General features: G+C 34.6%; 2 protein-coding genes across 2 annotated transcripts in view; both read left to right on the top strand.

Moving 5' to 3' along the window:
• The first annotated feature begins 2,515 nt into the window (after positions 1–2,515).
• On the top strand, positions 2,516–3,784 carry LOC148946239 (uncharacterized). Its single transcript, XM_089097643.1, has one exon. The coding sequence runs from the start codon at positions 2,516–2,518 to the stop codon at positions 3,782–3,784; it is 1,269 nt and encodes a 422-aa protein (XP_088953769.1).
• A 1,924-nt stretch (positions 3,785–5,708) lies between these two features.
• The window catches only part of Tmem214 (Transmembrane protein 214), a 57,920-nt gene continuing 43,127 nt past the window's right edge, over positions 5,709–20,501 (top strand). Inside the window, exons 1-3 of the mRNA XM_089098321.1 lie at positions 5,709–5,899; positions 10,221–10,384; positions 13,658–13,943. Of these exons, the coding sequence (XP_088954447.1) occupies positions 5,779–5,899; positions 10,221–10,384; positions 13,658–13,943 (571 nt within the window). The 5' untranslated portion in view covers positions 5,709–5,778. The remainder of the gene's footprint in view (positions 5,900–10,220; positions 10,385–13,657; positions 13,944–20,501) is intronic.

Genomic DNA, 20,501 nt, shown 5'->3' with positions numbered 1-20,501 from the left:
ACCTGGCCACCAGTGATCCTTGCATATAATTAATCAGCATTCCGGAGCTCTACAAGGAGAAATCCTTAGATTGTTCCTAGCTGCAATTTAAGGTAATTTAAGGTAATATGGTCGGGGTCGTCATAGAAACTTCAAAGGGGGCTCATTTGATTGGAATTCGACAGTTCTAGCGCCCTTTTTAATAGTCGAAAGTGATTGGAGGGCATCTAGCCCCCCCCCCACGCCCATCAGTCCCCCAAACACATCCAATCAAAATTTTGAGATAGCCATTTTGTTCAACGTAGTTGATTTCCAGATAGAAAATGTGTTTTTGAGGAGGACACTCCCCACAACCTCTAGGACAAGGGTTTTAATTTATGCCCTGGGGGCATATTAGATTTTTATAATGGGCGTTGTCTTAGAAACTTCAAAATAGGCTCATTCGATTGGAAATTCAGAAAGCTAGTGCCTTTTTTAATAGTCGAAAGTGATTGGAGAGCAACTAGCCCCCCCCCACGCCCATCAGTTCACCAAAAACATTCAATCAAAACATTGAGATAGCCATGTTGTTCAGCGTAGTTCAGTCTAAGATAGAAATGAGATTGTAAGGAAGACACTACTCCACTACCATCGGGGCAAGGATTGTAAGTTATGCCCTGGGGGTATATAAGGTTTTTTATAGAAGGCATTGTCGTAGAAACTTCCAAAAAGGCTCACTCGTTTGGACATTCAAAGGGCTAGTGCTCTTTTTAATAGTCGAAAGTGATTTGAGGGCAACTAACCCCCCTCTCACGCCCACCTTTTCCCCAAACACATGCGTCATTGGCGCTTTACTGAAAACCAATTTTTTGACAAATGTTTTCTTTTGTACTTAATATTAAAAATAAACATTAAAATTATAGTAAAATTTTTAACTGATGAGCTTTCAGCAATTAATATCATTATACATAAAATATTCTGTTTAATTTATTAGCTCTTTTTAACGTTGTTAAAGACGAATATAGTTTCCATACACACAAGTATTTGGATACTACCTCCTTTCCTAACTGTAAATAAAAACCAAAAGCCTACTGCGTCACAGGCACTTAACCGAAAACGGATTATATTACAAATATTTTCTTTTCCAGTTCTTACAGCATTGAAAATAAAAATACAATTACAGAGAAATAAATTTTTGAACTGATGGATCTTTCAACAATTAATATCATTATGCATCAAATATTCAATTTGATTTTGTTTATACTTTACAAGACTGTTCAAGACGCATATAGTTTTCAGTAAAGCGCCACTGACGCAGTGGGTTTTAGACTTTTACAGTGAGAGAAGGAGGTCATACCCAAACTCTTGTTTGTGGTGATTTTTATTCGTTTCAAGCTTGATTTGCATATTCAATCCAAGTGTCACTCGTTTTAATATTTATTTATTAATTTAAATTAATATCTATTGTATTTTGTTTGCATTGATTGTTTATTTAATTTCTGTTCATTTTAAGGTTCATCATTAATGCAGGAAAAAGAGGTAAATCGACAAATTCAAGGAAATTAATAAACATTAAAGCAGTAACAGTCATATTCCTCATATTTTATTTGCTATCATTTAAAATCTGTCCTTTTTCTAATCCTTATAATTAGTAGTTACGGATTAGCTAGTAAACCATTCCAGATACTATTTAATTTGAATCAAACATTCCCTATGCTTAAATTTTCACTGTGAACGTTTTCATCCCTCGTTTAATCACTATTGAAATATGTCAAATTTGAATGATTAAAAAAATATAAGAGTTGATGCCTTACTTCTAATTAATTCCAATTAAATTGATCATTTGCATCGTTTTTCCCGGTTTGATGATGGCTATTTAGCGGTTTGTAATCGTGTGAGTATTGTTTAGTGTCAGTTATGAAGTTTAAAATAAGCAGTTGTTGCGTTTATTATTTACTTTGTAACTTATTCATTTTTTTTTTGTGTTATGATGTCTTCAGTGTTTTTGTTATTTATGTACCCTATGTTTGCGCTTCTTTTTGTGTTATTATTTTTGTTCCATGTTTTTCTTATTTTTTGTTTTATTTAAGGATTTTTAGGTCTAGATCTTATCGGTTATTTGTCGCTTAACTCATTGTATTTTAAGGTTACTATTTTTTCACATTACAAAAATACGGCTTCCATCCCATTGGATTGATTATTTTGAATGTCAAGTTTAGGTAAGGAACGGCTGGGTTTTCTTGAGAGTGATTCGATGAAATTACATGATTTGGGGGAAGGGGTACTTCACAGAGATTTTGATGTGGGTGAGTTTCATGAGGTTAATCCTGATTCCCGTTATAAGTTTCTGTGTGATTTGAGTTCTATTAGTTGTCAAAATGAGTTTAATATTTTTCATTTAAATTGTCAAGGGATTGGAAGTTCATACCAGTTTTTGAATGAGTTATGTCTGCAATCGACCCCTCATGTTTTACCTTTAACTGAGACTTAGTTGAAGAACCATAGTTCTTCTCTGCTAGAGATTGGTAATTATAAGCTGTATATTAAAAATAGAGAGATGCATCAACATGGCGGCTTAGCAATTTATGTGCGTAATGATTTTGAGGTTAAGGTGAGAGATGATATAAGAGTTAATCGAGAAATGGTGCTTGAAAGTATGGTGTTAGAATTGCAGTGTCTTAATTTTCAGTGTTTTATGATTGTCGTTTATAGACCCCCTTCGTATAATATAGATGAGTTTAGTTCACTTTTAGAAGAGCAATTGGATAAGTTACCAATTTCTACTAGACCTTGTTTTATTTGTGGTGATTTCAACTTGGATTTAAGAACTGTGAATAGTAACCTTAGAGCTAGGGAGTTTCTAAACACTATGCTAGGTTATGGACTACAGCCTTCTATTAATATATGTACAAGAGTGAGCCATGATTCTGCTACGTTGATTGATAACATTTACTTAAATACTGGATATAGTAGTGCGAGTGTAATTGTAAACGACGTTTCGGATCATTTCGGTCTGTTGGTATCTATTCCTTCTCTTTTGAACCGGCCAAGATCAGAACGTTCTGAAGTACCGAAAACTTGTTTTCCTGTTATTAATGTACCGAAGTTAAAAAATGAGCTTGGAGGAAAAAATTGTGATTTTTTATATAGTAACGATATGGATGTGAATGATAAATTTACACTTTGGTATTCGATGATTAAGGATACGGTAGTTGCTTGTAGTCAAGTTAGGAAGAAACGTAAGTATTTTGATTCGCAGAAGAAGCCTTGGGTTACGAAGAGTATTCAAGTTTGTCTAGCTAGGCGACAGCAACTGTATAAAAAGTCCGCATTAAGTAATAGTATTAGCGATGTAAATATTTATAAACCGTATAGTAATAAGTTGAATAGTATACTTCGTAAAGCTAAGTTAGATTACCTGAGTGATAGATTTAAAAATGCGGAGGGTAACCCGAGAAAGACTTGGAATGTTATAAATTCTGTTATTAAACCGAATAAGCCTGAAATTGTTAGTAGTCTTGTTGATGGTGAAAATATTCGCCAAACTAGTGAACGTATGTGTGAGCACTTTTCTAGTGTAGGGGGCCGGTTAGCGTCGTCTGTTCAGCAGCATGCAAGTGATGGTGATTTTACTCAGTTTTTGCCTGAAAGTAGTGACGTTTCTATGTACTTGCGACTGGTTACTGAAAAAGAATTGTGTGATGTGGTAAAAGGTATGCGAAACAGTGCATCCGGGTCAGACTTTATTACAACAATGGTTTTTAAGTCAATTTTTCCTGTGATATCGCAACAAATTTTGTACCTGGTTAATGCTAGTTTTAAATGAGGTATATATCCGGAGTGTCTTAAAAGTGCCAGAGTAATACCTTTATTTAAAGGGGGTGATAGGAAAAATGTGAATCATTATCGACCGACATCCCTCCTTTTTGTTATTTCTAGGCTAATAGAAAAACTTTTTAATTCTAGAGTATCTGAGTTTTTGGAGAATATTTCCTTTTTCCATTCTAATCAGTTAGGTTTTCGTAAGGGGATGTCTACCGAGCAGGCAGTTTTATTTTTGACGACGTTTGTGCATGATGCTTTGGACCAAGGGTTTAAGGTGGCGTCTATTTTTTTAGATATTGTTAAAGCGTTCGATTCAGTTAACCATGAAATTTTAATTATGAAGCTAGAAAATTGTGGAATTAGAGGAAATGAGTTGAAGTTATTTGAAACTTTTTTGAGAGGTAGGACACAGTGCGTTGAAATTTCTAATATGAGGTCTGGTGAAAGAATGGTTGATTATGGTATTCCACAGGGTTCTGTTTTAGGTCCGCTTTTATTCTTGGTTTATATCAATGACTTACGATTTTCTGTTTTGGATTTGTTAGATAGTGCACATTCTAATTGTAGGGTGATTATTCCTAGTTTTGCAGATGATAACCATTTTACTGCCGCAGCAAAGACCGAATCTGATTTAATAGAGATAATGAGAAGAGGTATGTTAGGTATAGATAAGTGGATGAGAGTGAATAAGCTTTTGTTAAACCATAGTAAATCAGGTTTTATTATTTATGGTAGATCATCAAATTTTTACCCTTGGGTTCTGGATTTGCAAATGGAGAATTATGTAATTAAGCGTACAAATACTATACGATACCTTGGTGTTATTGTGGATGAATGCCTTAGTTTTAAAAATCATGTTTCTTTTATTAGTAGTAAGATTGCAAGAAATGTTGGAATGATGAGAAAGTTAAAAAATATTTTCCATGATTCTGTTTTGAGATTGATATATTTTTCGTTAGTTCACCCGTATTTAGTATATTGCGTGAGTATATGGTCTAGCACATTTTCAGTGCATTTGCAGGAGTTACGTGTGATACAAAATATGGCACTGCGAGTGTTGTCCGGAGATAATCGGAGAACCTCGGTGAGATCCCAATATGTACAGTTAAATATTATCCCTGTGTCAGGTCTTGGGAAATTTTACCATGGGTTCTTTATGTTTAAGTATTTTTCTAGTTTGGTTCCCAAGTATTTTTAAAATTTTTAAATTTATTTATTTTTGGTGTTGATGTACACAATTATCCTACTCGTCATGCTAGAGATATACGGACACCTCAAGTTACTAGTACTAGATCGCTATTTTCAATACGTCATGTGGGGCCAGTTGTCTGGAATAATTTGCCTGTTTCTTTAAAAAGTTCAGCGAATCTATGTGAATTCCGTCGGGACCTTAAAACCCTTTGTCTCCATAGGTATGACTTTGTATGAATTTGTTTAAAGGGTGGTACAGTTGAGTCACTCTCAGGTTTGCCCGGAACCCGTTTTTCCTATATATTTTTATTTGTTTTTGTTTCGTTTATTTATTATTTATGGGATGGCGGCGGGAAGTTTTGGAGTATGTGAAGTATTGATTTTTGGTTATTGCGACCATGAGCCGAGTGAGTGTAGGATTTTCATTTTTTCTTTCTTTCTTCTTTTTCTCTTTTTTTTCTCTTCTTTCTCTTTATTATGTTATTATAAGTGTTAATTTTAAGAGGGTAAATACTTCCGAACAAGCGTTAGCTTATGGAAGGTCATTTGTCTTTTTGCGTTGTGTTGTTTTTGGAATAAACCCTTATCTTATCTTATCTTATCAATTAATACAATGGATTTGCTAGTTAACCCTAGTCACAAAAAATTAACGAAGTTTACTTTTAATCGCCCTAGCTGTTAATTTCTTGTCACCTGTATTCTATTTATTTTATTCTAGGTATCGCTGTTGCATGAACAAATTAGTTTTGACAGAAGTCTTGAAATTGAAAGTCAAAAGAAATATTAGTGAAATAATTGCTCAAAATGGAATGGGAAGTTGTGGGAAAGACAAAGAAAAACAAAGTTAATGGAAATACTAAGATGAAGATGTCTAAAGATGAAAAAGCTAAACTTTTGCTGAAGGCACCTAAGCTGGAAGAATTGAGTATGTATTAGGTCTAGGCTAGGTGGTAGGTCTAGCCTAAATTTGCAGTGGGTCATATAATGTAGCTAAGATGGAAGTTAAAACGTCATTTGATGCCTTCTATGCTCTTTCATAATTCAAGAATTGCTTCTGGGGCTAGCCTAATTGCATCTTGAGCCCTTAAAGGGGCCCTGAAAGTATTTTGTAGCCTATGAATAATGAAAGAGCATAAAAAACATTAAATGATGTTTTCACTTTCATCCTAGCTAAATTATATGGCCCACTGTAAATTTACCCCCCCCCCCCCCCCTAATGTGCAAATAGCCTAGGCTAGGTTAAAAAACCAGTAGGCCTATCCAATTGAGCAAAATTATGTAAAACTAAAACCCTCACATCTTGTTATCAAAGAGGAATTGAGAAGGATTGGGTATATTAATGAATAGCTAAAAGTCTAAGGTATGTATCAATATGGTTATTATTCAGAATATTTAAGATCAACCACTTGAAACTAGGCTAGGCCATTAGTTTATTGACTTACATGCAGGGACCTCTTTTTGGAAATACCAATTATCCTATTTTGATGTATATATCCTTTTAGTGTTTCAGTTTTATTCATATATTAACAGAAAGCTGATTTTGTTCTGATTCTAGAAATATAACTTTTATTGCTTGATATTTAGTCTATACATCACAAATATTTAAATATAATTTTTCTTTTAAATTGCTTTTCAAAACAGAGACCACATTTTCAATTTATGTTGACAAATCATTGGTGAAAATTTGACCAAAAAGGTGGGGTTCTCGTTACTTCCCTCACATTGTTTCATGTTGTAGTAAAAAGGGGTGGTCCAAAAACCCATTGCTATTTTTCCAGAATGCCAAAGAAAAGTGGTCTTTCCCAAAAAGAGGTCTTTTACCCTATATACCCTGAATTGTTTACAGCAAAGTTTTGAATTGTAAAATTCAGTACAATTTTTGTTGACAGCATTCAAAAAATTGAAATGGGAGGAAAATGGTTTATATTTGAGTTGTTGGTGAAATTCTACTTTTGGCTATTCTTGGAAAGGGATTAGGTTAGGGAAATGAAACTTTCAGGGATGGGTCTACAACCTAAAGTATGTCCCAGGAAGGTATTTTGAAGTACTACCTTGACTCCTTCTCCCTCTAGAGGGTCCTGACCTTTAAAAATCTGTGTATTTTAAAGTGAAACCTTGTAAAATAGATCTTCTGTTTAAATGAAGTACAACAAAATTGTTATCAGCTTCACAACTTTGCTCAGTCCCAATTTAAAGATATGCAAATACATTTCCTAAATTTTGAAAAAAACATTGATATGGCCTAAAATCCTACTCAAATAATAGGAATTGCATTTTCAGAAGTAAAGCCAGAGAAAAAGAAACTGATAACTGAAAATTAAGGTAAAATATTGTTTTGTCAAAATTTCAATAGGTAATAGACCTATCATATAGACAAATTTCAGGACCCTCTAGGGGAGAAGGAGCAGAGACGGGTGCTTCAAATATCTTCCCAGGACATACTTTAGCCTGTAGACCCATCCCTGAATGTTTTATTCTCCTAACCTAACCCCTTTCCAAGATAGCCAAAAGTATTTAAAGTTGAATTTTACTGAGTTATCTAATAAATGAGGTTTGAATTTTTATAAATAAGTATTTCTGGAATATATCACTCTTGACTAACTTATTTTTAAACTAGTGATATATTTTCAACCACTTTTCAACTAACCCCAGAAGCAATTCTTGAATTATGAAAGAGCATAAAAAAAGGCATGAAATGACATTTTCACTTTCATCTTTGCTAAATTATATGGGGCACTGCAAATTTACCAGCAAGGTTAGGGACACTCTTGCTTAGTACAATAGCTCATTTTGTCTTTTAGTTCATTGAGATGCAATGGTTTTTTGTCAAAAATTTTGAAAGACAGTATTAATGCAGAATCATGCTAAGAAAATTATTCTTTCTTCATAATAGCCTAGGCTATACAGAAGAATTGTTGTCAAAAAATTTTAAGGGCACTCCCACTATGTTTTACCCCCAAACCCCTTCCAATATGCAAATATATTGCATATAGTATATATTTCCCATGTGTTTTTTTCATTCTTTGCTTTCATCAGCATTGAAACTTATGGGTACCCTATTAAGTAGAAGCAAGATTGATGCATAGGAAATATATTATTTGAGCTATTTATTTATGCATCTGGGGGATGAGGGCTAAAGTATAGTTGAAGTGCCCTCAAAATGTATACAACTTTTCTTTATATTAGCCCCAAATAAAGCCTAAGAATATTGGCAAAAATTCTTTAAGCTTGGCTGAGGAGAATGCAGGTTTTTTGCAAGAAGTTTTTTGTGATAGATCTTACAAGAATAAAAGTGAAGTAGAGAAGTTAATAATCTCTAAATTAAGTGATGAGAAATGGAGGTAACAGATAAAATTGTTGAGGATCTAGGAGATGTAACCTAGACAGCAAAATAGTGATGTTACATCTCTATTTGGCGTTTATATACAAAATGAAAAGTAAACCAACCAAAAAAGATGACAAAAAAGAAACCCTGACTGTTCTGTTGTTGGACTTATTTTCCGTTTTGTTTGTTAAATGCCCCCCCCCCCCAAAAAAAAGCAACAACAAACAACAACTTGGCATCATGAATCAATGCAACACTTTTTTTCTTATAACTTTTGTCTTTGTTGTGATCTTGTTATCTCTATCTACATGTTCTTTAAGTCTAAGTCCATTTGATAAAATAAAATTTGTTGACTCAATTTCAGGTGTCAATCATCAGTAGAACCAATCTTCAGAATGTTTTGGTTTTAAGTGAGGTCTACCTTGCCTAGTCAACAATGCATGATCTTTTCTTGTACATCTTTTATTCTAGTGCAATGTATAGGCCTAATCATCACACATAAAACTTGTAAAAATAAGAAAAAAAAATTTGCAATAAGAATAAAAAATGTAATGATACCTATCTATTTATGATGATGGTTAATGAAATTGGCAATAAGTTCCTTCAAAGATGGAAATACATAGATGACTTGACACTCCTTGAACTGTATTGTAAGAATATCAAAATGAAGTCTCTTGAGGCTCAAAATTTGAGATCTGCTTGATCCTCAACATTCCCTTAAAAATTCAACTCAATCCCCCAAGCAATTCCAGAAATATTGCATTCAAAAACTTGGGTGTGCATAGAAATTACCTCTAGTAGGTCATACCTGATCGAGGAACCATCATGACTGCCTTTTCCATTAAAATTTGTCTGTAAACAGCAGGTAATTTATGAGATTAAGAGCCATTGTCTCAGGCTGTGAGGATGATGTTAATCACAGAACCATGCTTGTTACATCTTTCAATATATCTCAGACTGTCAAAGTTTTGATCTAATTGCAGGGGTATTATGGGGGGCTGGATAACAGGAGGGAGATTGGATATCCTCCTATCACTTTCTGCCTGCGAAAAGACATTTCAAATTTTTATTTCCAATCTAATCCCCCCCCCCCCTGCTGGTTTCTAAAACCATTCCTTTTTTTGGTTCTTAGTTTTTCAGTGGAACAATTGGATGGGATTTTGCCCCAGAACAATTTCTTATGTACAATAGGTTTCTCATGGCCCAAGGACTTAAAGCTGTAAGTTTCAAGATAATCAAGAATAAAAGTTTTTGGCCTTCCCAACCCTACCCAAAGCAAAATGCTCAATTCTCTTGACCCAGAGAAAGATCCTGGAAATTTTTGAGCTAACTACTAATAATGCATCAAAACAAGCCCCCTCTTTTCATTATAAGACATATGTGCTAACATTTGGCAGTTTACATTATTTGTGGCCCCCACACCAAGGGCTATGTTATACCAGCCCCAGAGGCTTATTTATTGGATTATTTGACTATTTGGATAAAAGTAAACAACATATCAAAATTTTGGTTGAATGTCTTGGGGAGGGGATAGGAGGGTTGCTGGCTGCCATCCAATCACTTAAAACTCTTAAAATGACACTAGAACTCTCTGTTTTGTATCCAATGAGCCTCATCTGAAGTTTCCATGTTCATCCCTTCCATATGAAGTGGCTAAGAGAAAATACATTTAAAGATTATGGTTATTTGCTTAGTCAGTAATAGAGTACTGCCTCTAATATCCTATGTTCAGACTTTAATTTTTTACAATTTTAGTTAGTGTTACCAAGGGACACATTTTACTTACCAGGGAGTTTTTTTGAGAGAATGTAAGGATGTATTTTTTTTTCATGGTTTAGCTTGTTAAAAAGGTCTGTATTATTTTATCTGTCTATTAATCAGCATGAATGGTTTAATATATTGCTTTCATTTTAAATTTTAGAGACTGCAACTGACACTAAGTTTTCTTCTCTTGATGTTGGAAGACCAAAAGAAGTTCCCGTGAAGAAGGAGAAATTAGCAAAGACAATTACTACTTCTTCTCCAAAGAAAGCAGACAGGGAAAAGGCAAAGAAACCAAAAACATTGGAAGAAGCTTTTAAGCAGGTTTGTGTGTCAATAATTCAAGATTATGTCATGAACAAGTGATCCTAAATCAATTTTCGGATTTATATTTATTATATTTTCAGATTTATCTCTGAAAATATAAAAATGTAAGTAATTGATGAAAGAGCCAGTAATTAATGAAAATTTCAGATTTATATTTAGATCAATTTATATGGATGTGGGATTTTTTGCTGGATAACATTAGCAGTGAAAGATATGCAGACAGTAGAGAATGGCCAGCATTAAAACTATTAATTTTGTCCCTTTTTTGTGTGTAAGATTCTGTTTTGTACTGCTACTTTTTTCTTTGGTGCTGTCACTTTTTTGAGTTACAAAGCTGAATTGACTCACTAAAAGTGATATCTATTCTGGTAATTTGTTGGTTTGTAGATTTATAGGCATCTGACAGTCTTATCGCAGCTAAAAGGATGCTACTTTTGAATCAGTCAGGAAATTACAGATTGATTGAATCTATAAATTACTATCCCTTTGTGTGTATCCGAGGCTTGAGTTTCATTTCCTTTTGTTGCAATTAATGTGTATAAATGTTTAGTGCGACAAGCTTGTTAAAGCTTACCGTATTTTGGTATTAATAAATAAATAATTTTCAGGAGGAGGGTCGCAAGCCCAACTGTCCCTAGGCCTGGGTTCTGATTAAGAAACCCTGGGGATGGGCTCCACCTGCACCCATGAGGCTGGGGCGGCCCTATTCGGAGCGATTAGTCGGGGGACTACATATTAGCTGGCATAAAACAAAAATAATGATCATTGACCTGGCAGGAAATTCCGCCAACTCACCATCATTCAACATATCAGGGCACACTATCAAAGTTGTCAATTCTTTTACTTACTTTGGATCTGTCGTCTCAGATAACAGCTCAATTGAAATTGTAGTCCAGTCATGCATCGCGAAAGCTGCGTCTATTATGGCTTGATTATGCCGTTCCTTGTGGTCAAAGCCCAACATTAGCCAAAAAACAAAAATGTGGATCTACAACACCACCATAACGCAAGTCCTTCTCTATGGTGCTGAAACTTGGCCAGCAGCTGCTTCTGTTCGTGATGCCATAGATGTGGCCCAAACAAACTTCCCAAGACGAATCGAAGAGATCAAGTGGTACGACTTTGTCTCAAACACCCGACTGCTAACACTAACGGATCAGGCCCCGCACTCTCGTCAGCTCACCATAAGAACTCTACGATGGTTTGGCCACTTAATTCGCATTCCAGAAGAAGCACCCGCCAGCATACTTTTCAATTTCGATGGAAGCACCTCAACATGGCTGGAAGCACCCCTATGGAAGACCCCGGTTCAGATGGAGGGACAGCCTTACTCAATACTTCTCCATGATCGGTACTGATCTCCAAGAACCAGTCACGCTTGCGGAGGACCGTTCGGAATGGAGGCAAAGAGTCTCTTCTCTCTCTACGCTGGACCACCAGCAGGAGCCTTAAGTCAAGTTGTGTGTATCATAGTAAAGATGCATTCATAGAAAACAGAAGCTTAATCTGGATTTTAATTGGAAAAACATGCATATGCTGACTTACTGTTCATTTAGCATGTGTTGTTCTATACCTGCTGTATATCGATTTTATTAAATGTTGTAATTTTGAACGTAGACATCTATTTCCTAGTCCAGTGGGTAACTTTTTTTGGTATGTTTATATAAAATTGGAGAATAAGCTATGTACAATTTTTTCTAAATTGTATTTGAAAGAAATATAAAAACTGGCCTGGGTATTCAAAAAGAGAACAAAAAACGCTTGAAAATAATTTGATCTGCAAAAATAATAACTGGCAAAAAATCTCTAATAATATTTGTGAGAAATCTTGATTTTCACTTTAAAAACAGTCTTCTATTTGCTTGAAAAAAGTTTTATTCTAGGGAATTATGTTCTTCTTCTTTGATTATTGGAGATGCCAAGGCATAATCTCTGTGCAATTCCTTGCCATGTGGCAGCTGAGGATGAACTCTGGGTCCCATATTACTAAAGAGACTTTAATTCCTACTCTACCACCTCAGGGCTAGTGAATTGTAGTTAAAACAACATATATTTATTCCACCCAAGGCCCCAAGGAATTTTAATCGTACCTGAGACAGAGGATAGAGATAGAAGAAGGCTGTTTTAAGGCTCTGACTCTCCAACTTCTCTGACAAAAATTTTGATACTGCATTCATAAAAAAAGAGCAAAAAATAGGTATATTTGGCTGTAAAAACCTAATTTCTCTGATATAGGCTACAAGACATCCTAGGAAAATCCCCTAATATACTTTTGAATTTGGCTATGCACACTAATTACTAGACTGTTTACTAAAAGCAAGAAAAAAAATGAATATAATATGTCCAAAACAAAAGAAGTAGAAGAAAAAAATCAAACCATGTGTTTGCATAATTAATCATATGCAAGATTGTGCCTTTGGGGATGGGGTTTCTAAGTTTAATTTCTTCAATCAAAATGTGAAGAATTACTTAAAAAATATCCGTTTTAGCTATATAATAGATACAAACACAAAATGACCATTTCTATAGTTGCCAATGCCTTGCAGTTTGTTGATTTTGCCATAACCCTATCAAGATTGGTTTTGCTTATGGCCATATGTTGGAATCTCTCCACCACTCACTTTGAATATCTTGAATTAAGATGCTTTCAACTGCTTTTGGTGCGAAACTACTTTCAGCTAATAGAGACAAAATAAAAATGACAGTCAAGTTCAATTGTAATTTTTTCATTTGCATACACTTATTTGACTATACCAATAGAGAGTCAAGCTTGAAAATTAGACCTAGATAAAGATGAAAATAATATTATAGTTACGTGAAAGCTGCAACTGGTCTAAAGTTCAATATATTACTATAAATAAAGTGAAACGTGGTACACTCATCAATATTATGGAAGGATAAACAAAGAAGAAATAACCATAGCTAAAAAAAAAAACAAAAAAAAAACTAGATATAATCACTCTATAGTTCTAAAACTTAATAAACATTAAAATTGAGGATAAATTTGTATCAAATAAAAATTGACATCTTTTTTTAAGGAATAAGAGAGCTCTAATTTGTATGACACTAATTTAAGTGATTCAGCAGATGTCTCCAATTCGTTCTAAATGTGGAAAGAATCATCCATAACATAAGTATCTATGTTGATGTTCTTGTCCCAAGTACTTGTATATGTCAATCTAACTTCAATACCATCTTTTGTGGACACTTGTTGTGATTTTATATGCAATTGTGTGGGAGCTGTTGTAGAATAAAATCACTTTCTTTCAGTTGAATCATTCTGAATTGGTTACATATATGGAAAACACCAAGAAGCGTTTCATTAATAATCCAGCAGTTGTATTACCAGAACTTGCCTCTTGTTTGAACATAAGACTTGTCTATGATGGTGACGAGCCTTTGTTTACAATTGATACTCCACAGGATCATTTGATTTCTAAGCTTTCCAAAGAAACCAGAAAATACATTGAAAATATGATTTTTAGTTATGAGAATAGTGTTTTGGAGAGGTATTTGATGGTATGGCTGAGGGAAGCTATTGAATCTGTACCAAAAGGTGAGGTAATTTAGCTATCTTAACTATAATGATATTAATTTTTTGTTTGTATCACAAGAAAGTCATGCGCAATCAAAATGCAGAGTAAATACTAGCTGAAAAGATGAATCAAGTACTGGATATTTTGTACTTTATCAAACAGTTCATGGTAACAAACTGTAAGTAAGGAGCAACCCGGCTCAATAGTAACTGAAACTATAAAAACGGAATTTTGATACCAATAGATACATCAGAAGAATCAGATTTTTATGCTGATTTCAAATATATAAGTTTCTCTATAAGTTGACTCTGTCTCACAATTTTATTTTTTAAAACAATAAAAAACTTTAGCGTAAAGAGCGAGGTGTTGAGGAGGGGACATCCCCTTTCATTTACAGAATAATTTCTGTTCGTTTTAAGTTTTAATGTCGCTCCTTACTTTCAGTTAAAAAAACTTGTTTTTTTAAGTTAATAATTCTTAAGAGCCAGTAAATAAAAAGTTTTGAGCATAGTCTAAAAAAATGTAGTTCAGACAAAGGAATATATCACACTCTAACAAAACATCAACTGAACAACTAAGCAAAAAACAAACTTTGTTCTAAAGCCAATTTTAGGCACCCTATTGGTCTATGGTTCTCAGTAAAACATTAAATACCCTGATTCTCAATTTGAAGCAAAATTAAATTTAACGCTGAAATTGTTTGTTTCCTTTATTGACATTGGCAGTAGCAACTAATTTTCTACTTTACACCTTTTTGCTAGGAGTGTGCAGTAGAGTTGTAGTTTCAGCCCACATAGTAATAGTGACCATATGATGAATAGACTGTAGTTTGGAGTTGGCACCACTGCGCACCTTCAATTTGGGATGGAGTGTGTGAGTTGGTTGGGTATGACAAGTGATATCAGCCTCTTAGTAAGCCTCTATTTTGTTAAATTTTGATGCCAATAAGTAGATGCAGATAATGGGCATTTGTTTTCATATGTTGAAACTTTTGTGTCCCTTTTTTGGCAAATCTTCTTTTAAAAACTGAGGCTGACACAGAGGTCACCACGTATTCACTCAAATGATTCCAATGATAACCTTTTGGTTAAAGTTCTTGCCTTATTCTGCAGTTAACTGAGGGCTTGTGAAGTGAGAGCTTTGAGTGATCTCATGTTTGTCTTTGATTTTTAAGCTGTGGAAAGGGTTTATTTTTGGTCTATTTAACCCACTGAATATGTAGCGTGCTCCTGCGCCTGCTCTTAGGAGGTCGAGGGTGGTTGTTTTAGGGTATGTAACCTTTCACTATATGATTTGTCACTAGATCTCAATATGCATGTTGCGGTCCTCCCCTGTGCTCCTTCAATAAGCTGTATATCACTTTTATATAAGAGGCAGACAAGGTAGGTTTAAAATTTCAGTGCTTTTATCACAGTTGACTTGATTAGCTTCGAGAATATTCGGCATGACTTGCTGGTAATGGTTTTTAGAGAAGTCCAAAGCTTGATTTTGCTTTTAAGACTGCTAGTGTGGAATACCCTTAGAGCTTAGGACCTCATCTACAGTGACTCAGAGATTTTTTCTGTTGATGCAAATTAGATGCAGTATGATAGATGATGTCTGGTTATCTTCCATGATGTACTTGTGCCATGGATTATTATGAAAAAAGACATTTCATGGTGACACATTCTGACACATTTCAATATATTAAAAGAGGAAAACATCAAGTTTAAATTCTATTTATTTCTTAAAAGCGAATACGAGGGCACTATCCCGAAGGACTCAATGGCCCGTTATTTGGGAAATAGCTTAATATAACTAATTAATAACAGTACTTGACATATCCCTACTAAACTACACCTGAAATGATTAAATAAAGAATAAGAAATTCACTTATTGACTGTTCCTACCGACACAGCTATCTCATCATCACTTTGGAATCAAATCATACCAAATTTCTCCCTACGTCATTGAAAAACTAACGATAACTAAACAATACCGAACAATTAATTAAATGTTGTATATCTTTTATCCCTGACAATATTTTTTTATGCGGTTTTGATATGAATCAACCGTTTGAGCCTGCTAGATCTCAGCAGTAATTGAGTTCAAAGCACGCCCCACAGTTGCAGCCAGACCAAAGTCTCAACAAACTGAAAGTGGCCAGAACCCTTACACTATTCCGGCTACAAACTGCGTGTGGATTACTTCTATCAATGTTCTTAATCTTCAGGAAATCAAGAGGAGTGTGGGTAGTTGACAATAGGACTGTTGCTGCATTCTCTTGAAGGTGGTGAACGAGTTCAGATGGATCTATAAACATCCAAAGCGACGAACAGCAATACAGATAAGCATAGATAAGAAAAAAAACATTAAAGACGGAGGATAGGAAAAGAAATTACTCGCTTCAGTTTCCGGATGATTCGCGAAACTTTGACTCTTATTAACTGAATCTGTCACTTAAATGGTGGATTGTCATCCCAAAGAATTCCCAAGAATCGCATATGTTGTTTAAGTTTGCGACTTATGGAACATCTTGGTGTACCATTTTTGTTATTGTTGGGCAGCTCTTGCCTATAAGAGAAAAAAATAAAAAGGCAGTACTTTCTACATTCGAAGCTTGTAGATTTCTATCAGACTAATTGCATACAGGTATCTTCTTGGTCAACGTTTGGAGCTTGAATGTAAGAGATGACTCGTCTGGAGCTGTGGTACCTAGAATACTGTCATCCGCAAGTGCCACCTGTTAATCCTTCGGCCACAAGCTTCGAAGAAGTCTGAGAGTAACTTTTCTGGCACATTCTGCAGCAGACATTGGTAATTGGGGTACTAAAAAGCCGGTAGAGGTCGTATACCCAGACTAGGAAGAAGCCCCAAGAATTGAACCTTGGGGCATTCCTTATTCAACTGGAACTTGCTCGTCTACAGCTTCATAAGCAATAAATCTGCCAGTGAGGTATGAAGAGAATCAACAATGCTTCCTGACGTATACCGTGATAAGATATCTTACTGATAAGGGTTTTGTATAAGACTGCGAATAGCTTTCTTTATATCTTGGATAATAGCTACAGGAAGAAGAGAGTAATCTTGAAATTGACGCATAGACTGAAGAAGTGTATTGCATCCATGTTCCTTTGATTTCTTTGCACGAAATCCTAACTGATGTCGATGGAAAAAAATCCTTTGCTTCTGGAAAACTTACCAGTCGCTTAAGTATTGGCTTCACAGATATCTTAGAGAACACAGACAGACGAGCGATCGGCCTGCAGTTGCTAGGGTCCTCACGATCGCTTTTTTTAAAGAGAGCTATCACTCGTGTCGGCTTGAGACGCTAAGGAAGTGCTCCTACTTGAAGTGACTGGTTAATCAAGTGGCAAAATTGGAGTGGTAATCGACGGTAGGATGTGTTTGATTACTTTAGCAGGAATTTGGATGAAACATTCTGAAGAATTTCTCAAAGGGGAAACAACTTTTTAGTTCCCTCTCCGTAATTTCTTCAAGAACAATATATTTCAAGCACGGAGAATCTACGTACTGCTTCCAAGATTGTGATGCAGAAGAAAAAGAAGCATTATCAGTTTTTTCCCCTAACTCCACAAATTTTTTTTTAATGTGATGCTGCACTTGACCTTCTTCTTTGACCAGTTGATCATATATTGTAAGACACTTGGGTGACCTTCTGGTTTTATGGACGGTCGAGTAACTTCCTTAATCACATCTCAGGTATCTTTATATTTATGCCACAATCATGGATCTCTGGGTAAAATATTCAGTTTTAGGTTTGCAGATACGTGATTTCTGGAAATTACGGTGCAAGTTAAATACTTCTAGCTTTGCATTATTCGGCCTATTCTCATGCACTCCAGAGGCTCTTCTTCCTTTTTATTGACTCGAGGTAAAGGTGTTGGTGAAGGGAAAGCTAAAGGAAGTAAGCTATAGGTGTTGAGCTTTTTCAGCAAATCAAAGGAGATTTTCGAGAATGAACCGTAAGTTTCTCCTTAATTATATCATAAAACTTGTTTTAAAGTTACCTGAATCGATATTTCTGGCAATACAAAATCATTTGATGATGTGCTCAAATCTTTAACAGTCTGTCAAACTCTGCTGGTGAATAACAGGATCTTGATTTATCATGGGGGATTGGTCGTTGTGGAAGTCAGTGAATCCAAAAAGAACACCAACTGGCGAGTGGTCAGATGTATCAGAGAGCAACACTTTTTTCTTAATGGAATGCATTCCTCTATAAATGTTGTCTGTGAAAGCTACTGACTAGTTTGAAATTCGTGTCGGTATGCTTACATAAGGAGCCAATCCGTCCGAAATTACCAAAGACATGAGATCTGAAGCCTTTTTAGATGACGTGTCTGCAAGGTCAATATTGAAATCATCCATCAATGTAACTCCAGATTTTTCGGTAGAAATTTTTCAAAGAACGTCTTCTAATGTTTACAGAAATTCTTTTGTAGACCAACTTGGAGATCTGCATACTTCGTCAATGACTGCCTTTTTCTCAGCGTTTATAGTTACTTTTATAAATAATGATTCTAATACTGCCTAATTGTTTGTGCTTGAGTCGTGTCTTAGGACAGTATATAAATTATTTTGAACATAAAACCTCAGTCCGCTTTTGAGTTGTCTTCCGGTTAAGATTTATCGACGCATATCCTGGAGTATCTAAAACTACTTGATCCTTTTCACTCAAAATTGTTTCACAAAGGCAGACAATTGCAGGCATGAGTTCCAACATATTAATTCAACATCATCAAATAAAGAATCCATTCCCTGGACGTTAAGATACACATCCGAAAGAACATCATCCCGCCGAGATTCGGAGTCCCAATATCCCAACTCCTCCATAAATACGATATCAATTGTGCTCTCAGAATTTTTATTAAAATTCATGTATAGGGCCTCTAACTATCAAATTATTTATAATTCCATTAAAATTAACTTTCTGAAGTTCATATTCATTTATTGTTCCTTCTGTAATATTAGCGTTAATTCTCAGTGACCAATCGTGCTCAAATATTATCACTCACGAATACAGGTTACAAAAAAAAGCATCCCATAGTTGGATGAATTGTAGTGATGTTATTCGCATATCATAGAGAAGTAAAAAGGCGATTAATCAAACTTGATTTTTCGATCTGAAACGTAAAAAATAATGACAAGGAGGACGGTAAAGGAAGGTGTAAAAGTGTAGGCTAGAAGGAGGATGAAAAGCAAATGAAAGGGAAAAGACAGAACTGCACATTCCAAAAATACAAACACTATCAAGGTGATGACACATCAAAGATTTGCTATACTGACCCGAAGCGAGCAGATTACACTTCATTTGATCAAGCTTTAGAATCACAAACATATTGGCCGTCGAGAAAACAGGGCAAGGGGGTCGTAGCATGCGTTGTCAACCATAACCCATTTAGAACTAGAAGTCGTTTTTTTATGCTAGCCATTGCTTAGTCTTTTTCTACATCACTTTAACATGAGAGACTTTTTTGGCAGCAACTCTAGACTTTAGTAACTTATAAACCGTGCTCGAAAGTTCGTTGCGATGTTTTACAAGTCCAAATTGAAGGTCACTGCTGAAAAGTTTTCCTGTATTTCTTAGGTTACCAACACAAGCCATAACACTGTCGAAACAATCCTTGTTTTGAGCTATGTATTTTTATTTCTCATAATATAAAAAAAAGATAACCATCATAACCAAGATTGCTGAAAAAACAAATGAGTGTCGACTGACAGCTTAATATATATGCCTTCCTGAAAGTCTTAACAATTTTTTATTTATTAAGTTAAAAAAAGAGAATACATTTAAAATGTGTTTTGTTTTTGGTAAAGTGTAATTTAGTTTCTGGTCTTTATTAGGCATGGGGGGTGTAAGCCCCACTTCTCTTAGTTTCTGTTCGTTTTGGTTTTGACTCGGTTATTTATTTATTTTCTGTTTGTTTAAGGTTTTATTTATTTATTTATTTTGATTTACAGTAGTTTTACAATTGAAAAATTATTTAATATTATTCCTTGTCCGTTTTTAGTATAAAAGCTCTTGTTGTTTTTAATTGACACAGTCTTTGTCATTAGTTAAGAAAATAAGATTTTTATTATCTATAAGAATCTAGATTTTAGCTTATAATTCATATGTTGGACAAAATCTCTCAACAATTTTTAATAATAATAAAAATTGGGCTTTTCGGGCGTTATCATACAAGGGTAAGTAAAAGGTAATAGAAAATAATTTAAAAATCTTCCTATTCTAATAAATATTGTCTGTACTAAAGACATTTTATCTATGCTATTTTGACAACCTGAATGCACTTACATCCTTTAAGTTTATTTCAATAGTAAGAACAGAAGTAATAATGGTAGTAACCCTGAAGGTTTCAACTTAATACCCTCTGTCTTTTTTGAAATTTTTATGTATTTGATATATTAATATATTTAAGATATAGAGATACATTCTTACCTTTTTGAATTCTTTTTTTTGCGCTTTTTGGGTTGAATTATCATACAAGGGTTAGTAAATTGTTACAGAAAATAATTTAAAAATCTGAAATTAATGGCAACTGTAGAAGGGTTGTCCTGTGTTGGAAGGGCACAGA

This window comes from Artemia sp. Qi Xiang Cuo, chromosome 12, assembly GCF_049724085.1.
Source record: "Artemia sp. Qi Xiang Cuo chromosome 12, ASM4972408v1, whole genome shotgun sequence".
Classification (NCBI taxonomy): Eukaryota; Metazoa; Arthropoda; class Branchiopoda; order Anostraca; family Artemiidae; genus Artemia; species Artemia sp. Qi Xiang Cuo.
Note: the sequence above shows the minus strand (reverse complement) of the source record. Positions and strands in the feature narration are given on the sequence as shown.